General features: G+C 49.1%; 1 protein-coding gene across 1 annotated transcript in view; it reads right to left on the bottom strand.

Moving 5' to 3' along the window:
- The window catches only part of VIRMA (vir like m6A methyltransferase associated), a 162,137-nt gene that overhangs the window by 81,314 nt on the left and 63,642 nt on the right, over window positions 1-17,181 (bottom strand). The window contains exon 9 of the mRNA XM_075353036.1: window positions 7,601-8,092. Within this exon, the coding sequence (XP_075209151.1) occupies window positions 7,601-8,092 (492 nt within the window). The remainder of the gene's footprint in view (window positions 1-7,600; window positions 8,093-17,181) is intronic.

Raw genomic sequence — 17,181 nt, 5'->3', positions numbered from 1 at the left:
GTGTATAAGAGGGGCTTTGACATGGCGGTATAGTGTATAAGAGGGGCTTTGACATGGCGGTATAGTGTATAAGAGGGGCTTTGACATGGCGGTATGGTGTATAAGAGGGGCTTTGACATGGCGGTATAGTGTATAAGAGGGGCTTTGACATGGCGGTATGGTGTATAAGAGGGGCTTTGACATGGCGGTATAGTGTATAAGAGGGGCTTTGACATGGCAGTATAGTGTATAAGAGGGGCTTTGACATGGCGGTATAGTGTATAAGAGGGGATTGGATATGGAGGCATATAGATATAATATATATATATATATATATATATATATATATATATATATATATATATATATATATATTTGCCTTATTCTGTCTGTCTGTAACGAAAATGACGTCATTACAGTGAAAACCGTCGCATTGGCTGCTAGGCTCGGCATGGCCCCGCCCCCCGCACGGATTGGCCATTCGGCCCCGCCCCCCGCACGCATTGACCACTTCGCCAGGCCCCGCCCCCCTCACACATTGGACGCTCCGCCTGGCCCCGCACGCTTTCCCCGACTCCCAGGTGACTGCTGCACCCCCGGAAGCCCACACCGGCAAGACAAAGTGGAGAAAAGGCCGAATGTGTGAAACCACTAGCGTACCCCGGCTCCCGGCGCACGTGTGCCGGAGTAAGCTGGTAACCATGGTACACATCATGTAACTATAGAAACCGCTTTCCTTAGTTACTCGATGTGTAACATGGTTACTAGCTTACCCCGGCTCCCGGCACACGTCAGCACTGTCGCTTTGAATAGTTACTTACCTTTTCTCCGCTTTCTCAGATCCGGCGCGCTCCCGTGCACTGTGTACACTACAGTGGCCGTGCGAGAAGCTCCGATCATGTGTTGTCATGTGACGGGGGCATGTGACCAGGAAGTTGCGGCGCAGCCACTGTACTGTACACAGTGTACAGGAGCGCGCCGGATGTGTGAAACCACTAGCTTACCCCGGCTCCCGGCACACGTGTGCCGGAGGCGGCGTAGGCTGGTAACCATGGTACACATCGGGTAACTATAGGAACCGCTTCCCTTCGTTACCCGATGTGTAACATGGTTGCTAGCTTACTCCAGCTCCCGGCACACGTGTGTCGGAGCCAGCGTACGCTGTTACGTTGTTATACACATGGGGTAACTATGGAAACCACTTTGCACAGTTACCCGATGTGTACCATAGTTACTAGCTTACCCCGGCTCCCTGCCCATTCAGATCGTTGGTCTCCCACTGTCAAACACGATGATGCGTGCTGCACAGCAGGAGACGAAGAAGCACAAAATTAAACCTGCACTGTCGCTTTGCATAGTTACCCGATGTGTACCATAGTTACCAGCTTACCGATGTACGCTGGTAGCCATGGTACACAATCCTGTAACTATGGAAAGCCCTTTGCTTACTTACCCGAATGTGTACCATGATTACCAGCTTACCCCGGCTCCCGACACACGTGTAACCCACATATACATGCTAGACTACCTGATAAGTTAGAATCGGGCCACCTTCTAGTAGTATATAAGGAGATTGGCTGTAGCGGTATAGTATATAAGAGGGGCCTTGACATGACGCTATAGTGTATAAGAGTGGCTTGGACATGGCAGTCTAGTGTATAAGAGGGGATTGGATATGGCGGTATGTTACACAGAAGACGACATTAGAAATGGCGGTATAGTAGGCAAAATATGACATTATATATGGCGAAATAGCATATAAAAGAGAGAATTGGATATGGCAATATGTAGCAGTATAGTATATAAGAGGGGATTGTATATGGCAGTATGTTGCACAGATGACATTAGCTATGGCCGTATAGTATACAGAAGAGGAGAATAAAGAATGGCTAAGCGAGACACGTTACATCGCCAGTGTACCTGGACATGAGCACAATCTCCATTGTGCATAGCTCTCTCACCAGACCACTGGCCTCGATGCCATCAGGGGAAGCAGCCACAAATCTGACAACTGCTTTCTCCGCTTCAAATGATAAACCAGACCCCAGTTTTAGGGGATGTCTACAGTCATGGCCAAAAGTTTTGAGAAGGCTACAAATATTAATTTTTACAAAGTCTACTGCTTACGTTTTTCTAATGGCAATTTGCATATACTCCAGAATGTCATAAAGAGTGATCAGCTTAGCCAATATTGACTGTGCAAGTAATTGCTGTTAAGAAAATGAACATTAACCCCCAAAACACCTTTCAACATCATTGCATTCCTGCCTTAAAAGGAGCAGCTAACATTGTGTTAGTGATTGTTCCATTAACACAGGTGTGGGTGTTGATGAGGACAGGGCTGGCGATCAGTCATGATTAAGTAAGAATGACACCACTGGATACTTTAAAAGGAGTCTGGTGCTTGGTATCATTGTTTCTCTTCAGTTAACCATGGTTATCTCTAAAGAAACACGTGCAGCCATCATTGCTCGGCACAAAAATGGCCTAACAGGGAAGAGTATCGCAGCTACAAAGATTGCACCTCAGTCAACAACCTATCGCATCATCAAGAACTTCAAGGAGAGAGCTTCCATTGTTGCCAAAAAGGCTCCAGGGCGCCCAAGAAGGACCAGTAAACGCCAGGACCGTATCTAAAAACTGTTTCAGCTGCGGGATGGGACTACCAGCAGTGCCGAGCTAGCTCAGCAATGGCAGCAGGCTGGTGTGAGGGCTTCTGCACGCACTGTGAGGCGGAGACTCTTTGAGCAAGGCCTGGTTTCAAGGAGGGCAGCAAAGAAGCCACTTCTCTCCAGAAAAAAAAAAATCAGGGACCGACTGATATTCTGCAAAAGGTACAGGGAGTGGACTGCTGAGGACTGGGGTAAAGTCATTTTCTCAGATGAATCCCTTTTCGATTGTTTGGGACATTTGGAAAACAGCTTATTAGGAGAAGAAGAGGTGAGCGCTACCACCAGTCTTGTCTCATGCCAACTGTTAAGCATCCTGAAACCATTCATGTGTGGGGTTGCTTCTCAGCCAAGGGAATCGGCTCACTCACAGTCTTGCCTAAAAACACAGCCATGAATAAAGAATGGTACCAGAATGTCCTCCAAGAGCAACTTCTCCCAACTGTCCAAGAGCAGTTTGGCGCCCAACAATGCCTTTTCCAGCATGATGGAACACCTTGCCATAAAGCAAAGGTGATCACTAAATGGCTCATGGAAAAAAACAGAGATTTTGGGTCCATGGCCTGGAAACTCCCCAGATCTTAATCCCATTGAGAACTTGTGGGCAATCATCAAGAGACGGGTGGACAAACAAAAACCAACAAATTCTGGCAAAATGCAAGCATTGCTTATGCAAGAATGGACAGCTATCAGTCAGGATTTGGTCCAGAAGTTGATTGAGAGCATGCCAGGGAGAATTGCAGAGGTCCTGAAGAAGAAGGGTCAACACTGCAAATATTGACTTGCTGCATTAACTCATTCTGTCAATATAACCTTTCGGTACTCATAATATGATTGCAATTATATTTCTGTACGTGATGTAAACATCAGACAAACAATTAAAAACCAGAGGGCAACAGATCATGTGAAAATATAATTTTGGTGTCATTCTCAAAACTTTTGGCCATGACTGTAGCACTTTACAACACACATATAAACACATTATATCTCTATATCTATCTATATATATATATATATATATATATATATATATATATATATATATATATATATATACATACATATATACATATATACACAGTCCCTACAAGTAGTATTCAACCCCCTGCAGATTTAGCGGGTTTACACATTTGGAATTAACTTGGCATTGTGACATTTGGACTGTAGATCAGCCTGGAAGTGAGAAATGCACTGCAGCAAAAAAGAATGTTATTTCTTTTTTTATTTTTTTTTTAAATTGTGAAAAGTTTATTCAGAGGGTCATTTATTATTCAACCCCTCAAACCACAAGAATTCTGTTTGGTGGTTCCCCTAAAGTATTAAGAAGTATTTCAGGCACAAAGAACAATGAGCTTCACATGTTTGGATTAATTATCTCTTTTTCCAGCCTTTTCTGACTAATTAAGACCCTCCCCAAACTTGTGAACAGCACTCATACTTGGTCAACATGGGAAAGACAAAGGAGCATTCCAAGGCCATCAGAGACAAGATCGTGGAGGGTCACAAGGCTGGAAAGGGGTACAAAACCCTTTCCAAGGAGTTGGGCCTACCTGTCTCCACTGTTGGGAGCATCATCCGGAAGTGGAAGGCTTATGGAACTACTGTTAGCCTTCCACGTCCTGGACAGCCTTTGAAAGGTTCCACCCGTGCCGAGGCCAGGCTTGTCCGAAGAGTCAAGGCTAACCCAAGGACAACAAGGAAGGAGCTCCGGGAAGATCTCATGGCAGTGGGGACATTGGTTTCAGTCAATACCATAAGTAACGTACTCCACCGCAATGGTCTCCATTCCAGACGAGCCCGTAAGGTACCTTTACTTTCAAAGCGTCATGTCAAGGCTCGTCTACAGTTTGCTCATGATCACTTGGAGGACTCTGAGACAGACTGGTTCAAGGTTCTCTGGTCTGATGAGACCAAGATCGAGATCTTTGGTGCCAACCACACACGTGATGTTTGGAGACTGGATGGCACTGCATACGACCCCAAGAATACCATCCCTACAGTCAAGCATGGTGGTGGCAGCATCATGCTGTGGGGCTGTTTCTCAGCCAAGGGGCCTGGCCATCTGGTCCGCATCCATGGGAAGATGGATAGCATGGCCTACCTGGAGATTTTGGCCAAGAACCTCCGCTCCTCCATCAAGGATCTTAAGATGGGTCGTCATTTCATCTTCCAACAAGACGACCACCCAAAGCACACAGCCAAGAACACTAAGGCCTGGTTCAAGAGGGAAAAAATCAAGGTGTTGCAGTGGCCTAGTCAGTCTCCTGACCTTAACCCAATTGAAAACTTGTGGAAGGAGCTCAAGATTAAAGTCCACATGAGACACCCAAAGAACCTAGATAACTTGGAGAAGATCTGCATGGAGGAGTGGGCCAAGATAACTCCAGAGACCTGTGCCGGCCTGATCAGGTCTTATAAAAGACGATTATTAGCTGTAATTGCAAACAAGGGTTATTCCACAAAATATTAAACCTAGGGGTTGAATAATACTTGACCCACACTTTTATGTTGAAAATGTATTAAAATTTAACTGAGCAACATAATTTGTTGGTTTGTAAGATTTATGCATCTGTTAATAAATCCTGCTCTTGTTTGAAGTTTGCAGGCTCTAACTTATTTGCATCTTATCAAACCTGCTAAATCTGCAGGGGGTTGAATACTACTTGTAGGCACTGTATATACATACACACACACACACACACACATACATACATACATACATACATACATATAAAAAACCTCTGGTATCCTTTCTCAAAATTCAGCACCATTTTCTCCAGCTTTCCTTGTTTCCTCTTACAGAAGGATAGGTCGGGTGACCACTGCAGGCAATCAACAGCAAGTGATGGCAGCAGATGACCAGCAGCCACGTGACATTCCCCACCATAAAAGAAAGCCAGAAGACTGTTGGGGAAAACTGACATCCCCAGCCAAAAAACTGCTATGTACAGAGGAGTGGCGCCGGTCTGGGAGGGTAGTATAATTTGGATTTTTTCACTAATCTGGAACCAATATTAAGAGGATCTAAATCAGTAATCTCTAAATATTGGCACCATCCTTCATCCATTAATGCTTGACCCTTGGGGTGTAACTATAGACCACCCAATAGAAAGCAGAATGAAAAGCCTCTGAACTTTACTAGAGCCGCATCTATTTCATTAATTACACTGGATCAGAAGAAGAACCTGGCACCATAACGTCAGCCCCGGAAGGCAGTACCAGGCATACAGACAAGCCATTGTAGGGAGTTTCATTTCCTGTCATTACAAAGGAGTCAGAGCCCCATTGATTAAAGACTGATGGTAGAGATCTGTTTTAGGTATCAGGAAACCCTTTTTTTTTAATTTTTTTTTTATAAGTGACAAGACATCTTTAATTAAAATTAAATACTTGGTGAATATCTCCATGCTCCCCCAATTCTGAGGCTCTTTTCCGTTTCTGGCTGCGGCGCTCCATTCCGGAGATATTCACATTTCTTTCTTCTGTAGCGCATTATGTGAAATCTCCGCTGGCAGTCCGACTGGGAGTTTCTTCAGTCTTCTCTAGGGGGCGTGTGCTTTCACGCCTCCCCTCCAGATGCAACCAATCACAGCTTGGCAGCGTCGGACACTGATAGGCTGGTAGATCAGATGCCGAGCTGTGATTGGCAACATCTTGGGAGGGTGGGATAAAAGTGCACCCCCCCCAGAAAAGAAGCGCCCAGTTGGATTGCAAAGCAGAGATTTCACATGAAACATGCAAATGTGAATATCTCCACAATGGAGCTGCGCAGCACTAAACATGAGGTAGTGGCAGAATCAGGGAAGCTCATAATTTCTTAAGTATTTAACTCAATTTTATTTTTTAGCAAGTGAATAACAACTTTAAGGTTATAAGATAAGGCTGCGGGGCCAACTGGAACAGAACTAAATACTTGAGTGCTGCGGAGTCTGCCTCATCCTTTAAACCAATTATTTAGTGCGAGATCCAGACGCATGGCCCAGACTCTTGGTGAATAAAACTGTTGGGGGTCAAACAAAATTTTGCAAAAAAAAGTTAAAGGGAACCTGTCACCAGATTTTTCACTATTAAACTAAAAGAATCCCCTTCTGCAGCTCCTGGGCTGCTTTCTATGAAGGTGCTCCTTGTTCCCCGACTCCCCTTGCAGACCCCAAAAATAACTTTATAACATCGGACCGCCACATATGCCAATTACCTGATCTAGTCGGATGGGCGTCCTCTTTTTTGGCTCCTGTTCCCCCTCCTTTCCGCTGTTCGCCATCCTCCTTTCTTGATTGACGTGGATGACTCCTCCGTCATCATGCACGTTGCTCTTTTAAATCTCGCGCCTGTGCGGACATGACCGATTGCGCAGGCGCAGTTCGCTCTGCCATGTCGCGGGCAGAGCAGAAAACAGTTGCCCTCGCTCGCGCCGGTGACCTATTTGCGCAGGCACGAGATTATGGTCAGCGCTGTACATCGCGTCACTGCGTCATCCCCGTACCTGACCTAATCCTCGTGCCTGCACATTTAGCTCAACGGAACGCGTGAGGGCACCTAGGTTTTCTGCTCCGAACTGCGCCTGCGCGAGCCGACATAACTCTGCACAGGCGTGAGATTTGAAAGAGCAACGTAGATGATGACGGAGGCGTCAGTCAAGAAAGGAGGACGGCAAACAGCGGCAGGAGGGGGGAAAGGAGCCAAAAAAAAGAGGATGCTCATCTGACTAGATCAGGTAATTAGCATACGTGGCGGTCAGATTTTATAAAGTTATTTTTGAGGTCTGCAAGGGGAGTTAGGAACAAGGTACACCTTCATAGAAAGCAGCCCAGGAGCTGAAGAAGGGGACACTTTTAGTTTAATAGTCAAAAAAACTGGTGACAGATTCCCTTTAAGGTACTTATTAATAACACTTGATGCAGATAGGTTACCAACCCACATGGCCAAAGTAAAAGATAAGGCGGGCAAATTACCCCAGGGCTTCCTTGGAGCAGATCTCCATTAAGGTTATGAGGCACTGCAGGTTCTTGTCCAGGCTGAAGACATGGGTGACGGCAGACCTGCCGATGGGATTGAAGGTGATCAGGTAGAGGTTGTGCAGTATGCCCAGCAGGTTGGCGTGGTCGGCCTCCTCCGTGGCCCCGCAATGCTGAAAGTGGTGAAAGAGCTCAGAGATGTACTGAAGAGCCTGGGTGGCATGTAGGAGCCACAAGGCACACGCGTCCTCATTGTTCCCCTCGGAAGGCAGATTGTCATCTTGCTCTTGCTCCGATGCCGGACACAGAGCCCTGGCGATCAGATTTGTTGCTTCGCTCTCAAACAACAGAAACAAGAGCCCTTTTTGAGACTGGGCCAGAAAGCCAAGTATCTCCCGAGCAGCCTGAACAATTCCAGGATGGGAACACGTCCCCGGCAACGAAAGAAGCAAAGTGGCAGACTCCATGAACTGGTGATGGTGGAGGTACCTGAGGGAAGAGAGAAGAAGTCTTCAAAAATTAATCTACATCCCCTCTTTATATAAAAACCATCTACCGCCCCCAAAATCCCACCACAAATTCACAAGTGATCATGTTCTGGGTAGCGGCTTCCTGGTAGAAATAATGGGATGATTTGTTGGCATATACGACTATGTACCAACACATCTACTTAAGAGGTGGGCGGTCCTTAGGCTAGACCAGTGGTTCCCAAACTCCAGTCCTCACGACCCCCAACTGGTCATGTTTTCAGGATATCCTTTATATAGCCCAGGTGATGCCTTGATAATGATTCCATCACCTGTTCAATAGTAAGGAAATCCTGAAAACATGACTTGTTGGGGGCCACGAAAACTGGAGATTGGGAAACGTTGGGCTCGACCACGAACATCGGATTGGTGGGAGTCCAACATTCAGGACCCCCACTCATCAGAAGACTCAAGAGACTTTGGCGCTGTAATGAGCAGCCTGGCCACTTCACTGTGTAACAGACAAAGTGGAGAACAATTGGTGGCGGCTGTACCTGGTATTTTAAAACAGTCCCATTTATTAACCCCTTCATGACTGGACGATTTTGCATTTTCCGTTTTTTTTTTGCCACCCTTCTTCCGACAGCCGTAACTTTTTTTCCATTTTTCCGTCAATCTGTTTTTTTGCAGGACAAGTTGTACTTCTGAATGAAACCATGAGTTTTACCATATAGTGTACTGGAAAACGGCAACAAAAATCCAAATGTAGAAAAATTGCAAAAAAAAAAAGAAGTGTGATTGTATGATGGTTTTTTGGGATATTTTATTCACCTTGTTTGTTCACTATATGGTAAAACTGATGTGTTGGTGTGATACCCGAGGTCGGTGCGAGTTTGTAGACAGTTTATCTAAAGGAGGTTAAAAAAAAAAAAAAAAAAAAAAAATCAGACGTTTGTCCAAAAAAAGTGGCACAGATTTTGCGCCATTTTCCGTGATCCGTAGCGGTCTCATTTTTTGGGATCTATGGCTCAGTGATTGCTTATTTTTTGCATCTCAAGCTGGCATTAACGGTACCATTTTAGCGCAGATGCTACGTTTTCATCGCCTGTTATTGCATTTTACGCAAAATTTGCAGCAACCAAAAAGTTTAATTTTGGGTTTTTTTCTGCCACTACGCCGTTTACCGATCATATTAATTGATTTTATATTTTGATAGATCGGGCATTTGTGAACACGGCGATACCAAATGCATAAAGAAAGAGAATTTTGTTTACTTACCGTAAATTCTTTTTCTTATAGTTCCGTCTTGGGAGACCCAGACCTTGGGTGTTTAGCTTCTGCCTCCGGAGGACACACAAAGTACTACACTTAAAAGTGTAGCTCCTCCCTCTGAGCTTATACACCCCCTGGTGAGCCAGTCACAGCCAGTTTAGTGCAAAAGCTGAAGGAGAATAGCCACCCACAAGTAGAACAGAGCAAGAGCCGGAACAACCGGAGACTCTGTCCACGACAACAGCCGGTGAAAACACACGGAACAAGGAAATTGCCAACAGGCAACAGGGAGGGTGCTGGGTCTCCCAAGACGGAACTATAAGAAAAAGAATTTACGGTAAGTAAACAAAATTCTCTTTTTCTTTATCGTTCCTATGGGAGACCCAGACATTGGGACGTTCCAAAGCAGTCCCTGGGTGGGAATAAGAAAAACTAAGAAGTAGGCAGAACCTAACTTCACAAATGGGCGACAGCCGCCTGAAGGATGCGTCTGCCCAAGCTCGCATCTGCCGAAGCATGAGCATGCACTTGGTAGTGCTTCGAGAAGGTATGCAGGCTAGTCCAAGTGCCAGCCTGACAGACTTGTTGAGCCGTAGCCTGGTGCCTAAAAGCTCAAGAGGCACCGACAGCTCTGGTTGAGTGTGCTTTGATCCCCGGTGGGGGAGGCACCTGAGTACTCTGGTAGGCGTCCGAAATGGTCGACCTAATCCAACGGGCTAATGTCGGCTTAGAAGCAGGGAGGCCCTTGCGCCGACCTGTGGTTAGCACAAAAAGAGAGGTGCACCGCCTAAGCGCAGCGGTGCGAGACACATAGATCCGGAGAGCACGCACCAGATCTAGAGTATGCAGCGCTTTTTCAAAGCGATGAACAGGGGCCGGACAGAAGGAAGGTAAGGTAATGTCCTGGTTAAGGTGGAAGGGAGAGACCACCTTAGGAAGAAAGTCCGGAGTCGGACAGAGAACTACCTTGTCTTGACGAAAGACCAAAAAAAAGGTGACTCCGAGGAGAGCGCAGCCAAATCAGAGACTCTCCTGAGAGAAGTTATGGCAACCAGAAAGGCCACTTTCTGTGAAAGACGATACAAAGAAACCTCCCTAAGAGGCTCAAAGGGGGGTTTCTGCAAGACCGTGAGAACCAAGTTAAGGTCCCAGGGATCCAAGGGCCGCCGGTAAGGCGGAATGATGCGAGACGCGCCTTGCATGAAGGTGCGGACCTGAGACAGCCGAGCAAGACGCCGCTGGAACAGAACTGACAGAGCTGAAACTTGTCCCTTGAGAGTTGAGGGACAGTCCTTGCTGCAGACCGGACTGTAGAAAAGACAGAAGGGTCGGCAAGGAAAATGGCCAAGGAGGATGGCCGGTAGAGCGACACCAGGACAGAAAAATTTTCCAAGTCCTGTGATAGATCTTAGCGGAGGAAGACTTGCGGGCCCGAGTCATAGTGGAGATGACTTCAGGAGGAATACCAGAAGCCGTCAAAATCCAGGACTGAAGAGCCACGCCGTCAATTTGAGGGCCGCAGAATTCGGGCGGAAAAACGGACCTTGCGAGAGTAGGTCTGGACGGTCCGGGAGATGCCACGGCATCTCTACGGACAGTTGGAGCAGGTCCGGATACCAAGCTCGCCTGGGCCAGTCCGGTGCAATGAGGATGACTCGACGGCCCTCCATTCTGATCTTGCGCAGGACTCTGGGCAAAAGAGCTAGAGGGGGAAACACGTAGGAAAGACGAAACTGGGACCAGTCCTGAACCAGAGCATCCGTGGCGAAGGCCTGAGGATCGTGGGAGCGAGTCACGTAAACAGGAACCTTGTTGTTGTGACGGGATGCCATTAGGTCCACGTCCGGAGTGCCCCATTTGCGGCAGATCGACTGAAACACTGCCGGATGCAGGGACCACTCGCCACCGTCCACGCTTTGACGGCTGAGATAATCTGCCTCCCAGTTGTCCACGCCTGGGATGTGGACTGCGGATATCGTGGACCTGGAGTCCTCCGCTCATTGAAGAATGTGTTGTACCTCCATCATTGCCAGGCGGCTGCGTGTCCCGCCTTAATGATTGATGTAGGCAACCGCTGTCGCGTTGTCTGACTGGACTCGAATGTGCCTGCCCGCCAACAGGTGGTGAAATGCTAGGAGAGCTAGAAGCACGGCTCTGATTTCCAGCACATTGATTGAAAGGGCTGACTCGGACGGAGTCCAAGTGCCCTGCGCTCTGTGGTTGAGACATACCGCTCCCCAGCCGGATAGACTGGCATCCGTGGTGAGAATCACCCAGGACGGGGCCAGGAAGGAGCGCCCTTGGGACAGGGAGAGGGGCCGAAGCCACCACTGAAGAGAGCTTCTGGTCCGTGGCGACAGAGCCACTAACTTGTGTAAGGAGGAAGGCCGCTTGTCCCAACAGCGGAGAATGTCCAGCTGCAGGGGGCGCAGATGGAACTGGGCAAATGGGACAGCTTCCATTGACGCCACCATTTGACCCAGCACCTGCATCAGACGCCTGAGGGTATAACGGCGGGGCCTCAGCAGAGAGCGCACCGCCAGCTGGAGAGACAGCTGTTTGTTTAAGGGCAACTTCACAAGTGTCGGCAAAGTCTCGAACTGCATCCCTAGGTACGTGAGACTCTGGGTCGGAGTCAGAGTGGATTTGGGAAGATTGACAAGCCACCCGAATTGGGCTAGAGTGGCGAGAGTGAGCGAGACACTCCACTGACAGTCTGCGCTGGATGGAGCCTTGACTAGAAGGTCTTCCAGGTAAAGGAGCACTGCCAACCCCTGGAGGTGCAGAACCGCAATTACTGCTGCCATGACCTTGGTGAATACCCGAGGGGCCGTGGCTAACCCGAAGGGGAGAGCCACGAATTGGAAATGATCTTCTCCTATTGCAAAACGTAGCCACCGCTGGTGTGAAACTGCAATTGGCACATGTAGATAGGCATCTCTGATGTCGATGGACGCCAGGAAATCCCCTTGGGTCATTGAGGCAATGACTGATCGCAGAGACTCCATGCGAAAGTGCCGCACCCGAACATGCTTGTTGAGAAGCTTGAGATCCAGGATGGGCCGGAAGGAACCGTCCTTTTTGGGAACTAGGAAGAGGTTTGAGTAAAAACCTCTGAACCGTTCCCGGGCGGGAACTGGTACAATTACTCCGTTGGCCTGCAAGGCTGCCCCGGCCTGTGAGAAGGCGGGAGTTGAGAGAAAAGAAGGGAATTTTGTTTACTTACCGTAAATTCCTTTTCTTCTAGCTCCAATTGGGAGACCCAGACAATTGGGAGTATAGCTACTGCCTCCGGAGGCCACACAAAGCACTACACTTAAAAGTGTAAGGCCCCTCCCCTTCTGCCTATACACCCCCCGTGGGATCACGGGCTCCTCAGTTTTAGTGCAAAAGCAAGAAGGAGGAAAGCCAATAACTGGTTTAAAAACAATTCAATCCGAAGAAACATCGGAGAACTGAACCATTCAACATGAACAACATGTGTACCCGAAAAAACAAAAATCCCTAAGAAAACAGGGCGGGTGCTGGGTCTCCCAATTGGAGCTAGAAGAAAAGGAATTTACGGTAAGTAAACAAAATTCCCTTCTTCTTTGTCGCTCCATTGGGAGACCCAGACAATTGGGACGTCCAAAAGCAGTCCCTGGGTGGGTAAAATAACACCTCGTGACAGGACCGTAAAACAGTCCTTTCCTACAGGTGGGCAACCGCCGCCTGAAGGACTTGTCTACCTAGGCTGGCGTCCGCCGAGGCGTAGGTATGCACCTGATAATGCTTGGTGAAAGTGTGCAGACTCGACCAGGTAGCCGCCTGGCACACCTGCTGAGCCGTAGCCTGGTGCCGTAATGCCCAGGACACACCCACGGCTCTGGTAGAATGGGCCTTCAGCCCTGAGGGAACCGGAAGCCCCGCAGACCGGTAGGCTTCAAGAATTGGTTCCTTAATCCACCGAGCCAAGGTGGATTTGGAAGCTTGCAAGCCTTTACGCTGACCAGCGACAAGGACAAAGAGTGCATCCGAGCGGCGCAGGGGCGCCGTGCGGGAAATGTAGATTCTGAGTGCTCTCACCAGATCCAACAAATGCAAATCCTTCTCACATTGATGAACTGGGTGAGGACACAAAGAAGGTAAGGAGATATCCTGATTGAGATGAAAGGGGGATACCACCTTAGGGAGAAACTCCGGAATCGGGCGCAGAACCACCTTGTCCTGGTGAATCACCAGGAAGGGAGATTTGCATGAGAGCGCTGCTAGCTCGGACACTCTCCGAAGAGAGGTGACCGCTACTAGAAAAGTCACTTTCTGTGAAAGTCGAGAAAGGGAAACATCCCTCATAGGCTCGAAAGGCGGCTTCAAGAGAGCAATTAGAACCCTGTTCAGATCCCAGGGCTCTAACGGCCGCTTGTAAGGAGGGACGATATGACAAACCCCTTGCAGGAACGTGCGTACCTGAGGAAGTCGTGCTAGTCGCTTCTGAAAAAATACAGATAGCGCTGAGACTTGTCCTTTAAGGGAGCCGAGCGACAAACCTTTTTCCAAACCGGATTGTAGAAAGGAAAGAAAAGTAGGCAATGCAAATGGCCAGGGAGAAACTCCCTGAGCAGAACACCAAGATAAGAATATCTTCCACGTCCTGTGGTAGATCTTGGCGGAGGTTGGTTTTCTAGCTTGTCTCATGGTGGCAATGACCTCTTGAGATAATCCTGAATACGCTAGGATCCAGGACTCAATGGCCACACAGTCAGGTTCAGGGCAGCAGAATTCCGATGGAAAAACGGCTCTTGAGACAGCAAGTCTGGCTGGTCTGGTAGCGCCCACGGTTGGCCTACCGTGAAATGCCACAGATCTGGGTACCATGACCTCCTCGGCCAGTCTGGAGCGACGAGGATGGCGCGGCGGCAGTCGGACCTGATCTTGCGCAGCACTCTGGGCAATAGTGCCAGAGGTGGGAACACATAAGGGAGCCGGAACTGCGACCAATTTTGAACTAAGGCGTCCGCCGCCAGAGCTCGGTGATCGTGAGACCGCGCCATGAAAACTGGGACCTTGTTGTTGTGTCGGGACGCCATTAGGTCGACGTCCGGCATCCCCCAGCGGCGACAGATCTCCTGAAACACGTCCGGGTGAAGAGACTATTCCCCTGCGTCCATACCCTGGCGACTGAGAAAATCTGCTTCCCAGTTGTCCACGCCTGTGATGTGAACTGCGGATATGGTGGATGCCGTGTCTTCCACCCACTTCAGAATCCGCCGGACTTCCTGGAAGGCTTGCCGACTGCGTGTTCCTCCTTGGTGGTTGATGTATGCCACCGCTGTGGAGTTGTCCGACTGAATTCGGATCTGCTTCCCTTCCAGCCACTGCTGGAAGGCTTGTAGGGCAAGATACACTGCTCTGATTTCCAGCACATTGATCTGAAGGGTGGACTCTTGCTGAGTCCACGTACCCTGAGCCCTGTGGTGGAGAAAAACCGCTCCCCACCCTGACAGACTCGCGTCCGTCGTGACCACCGCCCAGGATGGGGGTAGGAAGGACTTTCCCTTTGACAATGAGGTGGGAAGAAGCCACCACTGAAGAGATTCCTTGGCCGCCTGAGAAAGGAAGACGTTCCTGTCGAGGGACGTCGACTTCCCGTCCCATTGGCGTAGAATGTCCCACTGTAGTGGACGCAGATGAAACTGCGCGAAAGGGACTGCCTCCATCGCTGCTACCATCTTCCCTAGGAAGTGCATGAGGCGTCTCAAGGGGTGTGACTGGTCTTGAAGGAGGGATCGCACCCCTGTCTGTAGTGAACGCTGTTTGTCCAGCGGAAGCTTCACTATCGCTGAGAGAGTATGAAACTCCATGCCAAGATATGTCAGCGATTGGGTCGGGGTCAGATTTGACTTTGAAAAGTTGATGATCCACCCGAAACTCTGGAGAGTCTCCAGTGCAACGTTCAGGCTGTGTTGGCATGCCTCTTGAGAGGGAGCCTTGACAAGCAGATCGTCTAAGTAAGGGATCACAGAGTGTCCCTGAGAGTGCAGGACTGCTACTACTGCTGCCATGACCTTGGTGAAGGCCCGTGGGGCTGTCGCCAGACCGAAAGGCAGAGCTACGAACTGAAGGTGTTCGTCTCCTATAACGAACCGTAGAAAACGCTGATGCTCTGGAGCAATCGGCACGTGGAGATAAGCATCCTTGATGTCTATTGATGCTAGGAAATCTCCTTGAGACATTGAGGCGATGACGGAGCGGAGGGATTCCATCCGGAACCGTCTGGATTTTACGTACTTGTTGAGAAGTTTTAGGTCCAGAACGGGACGGAAGGATCCGTCCTTTTTTGGCACCACAAACAAATTGGAGTAAAAACCGTGACCTTGCTCCTGAAGAGGAACAGGGATCACCACACCTTCTGCCTTTAGAGTGCACACCGCCTGCAGAAGAGCATCGGCTCGGTCGGGAGGCGGAGACGTTCTGAAGAATCGAGTTGGAGGACGAGAACTGAACTCTATCCTGTACCCGTGGGACAGAATGTCTCTCACCCAACGGTCTTGGACCTGTGGCAGCCAAATGTCGCCAAAGCGGGAGAGCCTGCCACCGACCGAGGATGCGGAGAGAGGAGGCCGAAAGTCATGAGGAAGCCGCCTTGGTAGCGGGTCTTCCGGCTGTCTTTTTAGGGCGTGACTGAGCCCGCCAAGAATCTGAGTTCCTCTGATCCTTTTGAGTCCTTTTGGACGAGGAGAATTGGGACCTGCCCGAGCCTCGAAAGGACCGAAACCCCGACTGTCCCCTCCTCTGCTGGGGTTTGGTTTGTCTGGGCTGAGGTAAGGATGAATCCTTACCCTTGGACTGTTTAATGATCTCATCCAAACGCTCACCAAACAGTCGGTCACCAGAGAATGGCAAACTGGTTAAGCACTTTTTGGAAGCAGAATCTGCCTTCCATTCCCTTAACCACAAGGCTCTGCGTAAAACCACGGAGTTGGCGGACGCCACTGCCGTACGGCTCGTAGAGTCCAGAACAGCATTAATCGCGTAAGACGCAAATGCAGACATTTGAGAGGTTAAGGATGCCACCTGCGGCACAGATGTACGTGTGACCGTGTCAACCTGTGTAAGACCAGCTGAAATAGCTTGGAGTGCCCATACGGCAGCGAATGCTGGAGCAAACGACGCGCCGATAGCTTCATAGATGGATTTCAACCAGAGCTCCATCTGTCTGTCAGTGGCATCTTTAAGTGCAGCCCCATCTTCCACTGCAACTATGGATCTAGCCGCAAGCCTGGAGATTGGGGGATCCACCTTGGGACACTGGGTCCAGCCTTTGACCACGTCAGGAGGAAAGGGATAACGTGTGTCCTTAAGCCGTTTGGAGAAACGTTTATCTGGATAAGCGTGGTGTTTCTGGACTGCCTCTCTAAAGTCAGAGTGGTCCAGAAAAGAACTTAATTTACGCTTGGGATATCTGAAATGGAATTTCTCCTGCTGTGAAGCTGATTCCTCCACCGGAGGAGCTGGGGGAGAAATATCCAACATTCTATTGATGGACGCTATCAGATCATTCACTATGGCGTCCCCATCAGGTGTATCCAAGTTGAGAGCGGTCTCAGGATCAGAATCCTGATCAGCTACCTCTGTCTCATCACACAGAGAGCCTTCCTGCTGGGACCCTGACCAGTGTGATGAAGTCGAGGGCCGCTCATAGCGAGCTCGCTTAGGCTGTCTGGGACTGTCGTCCGTGTCCGAGCCGTCACCCTGGGATGCATGGGACACCCCCGGAGCCCGGAGCTGTTCCAATTGAGGGGGACCAGGGAGCAATGATTGAACAGTGCCCATGGTCTGAGATACTGGTCTAGACTGCAA

The sequence above is a fragment of the Anomaloglossus baeobatrachus genome, chromosome 6 (assembly GCF_048569485.1).
Source record: "Anomaloglossus baeobatrachus isolate aAnoBae1 chromosome 6, aAnoBae1.hap1, whole genome shotgun sequence".
Classification (NCBI taxonomy): Eukaryota; Metazoa; Chordata; class Amphibia; order Anura; family Aromobatidae; genus Anomaloglossus; species Anomaloglossus baeobatrachus.
Note: the sequence above shows the minus strand (reverse complement) of the source record. Positions and strands in the feature narration are given on the sequence as shown.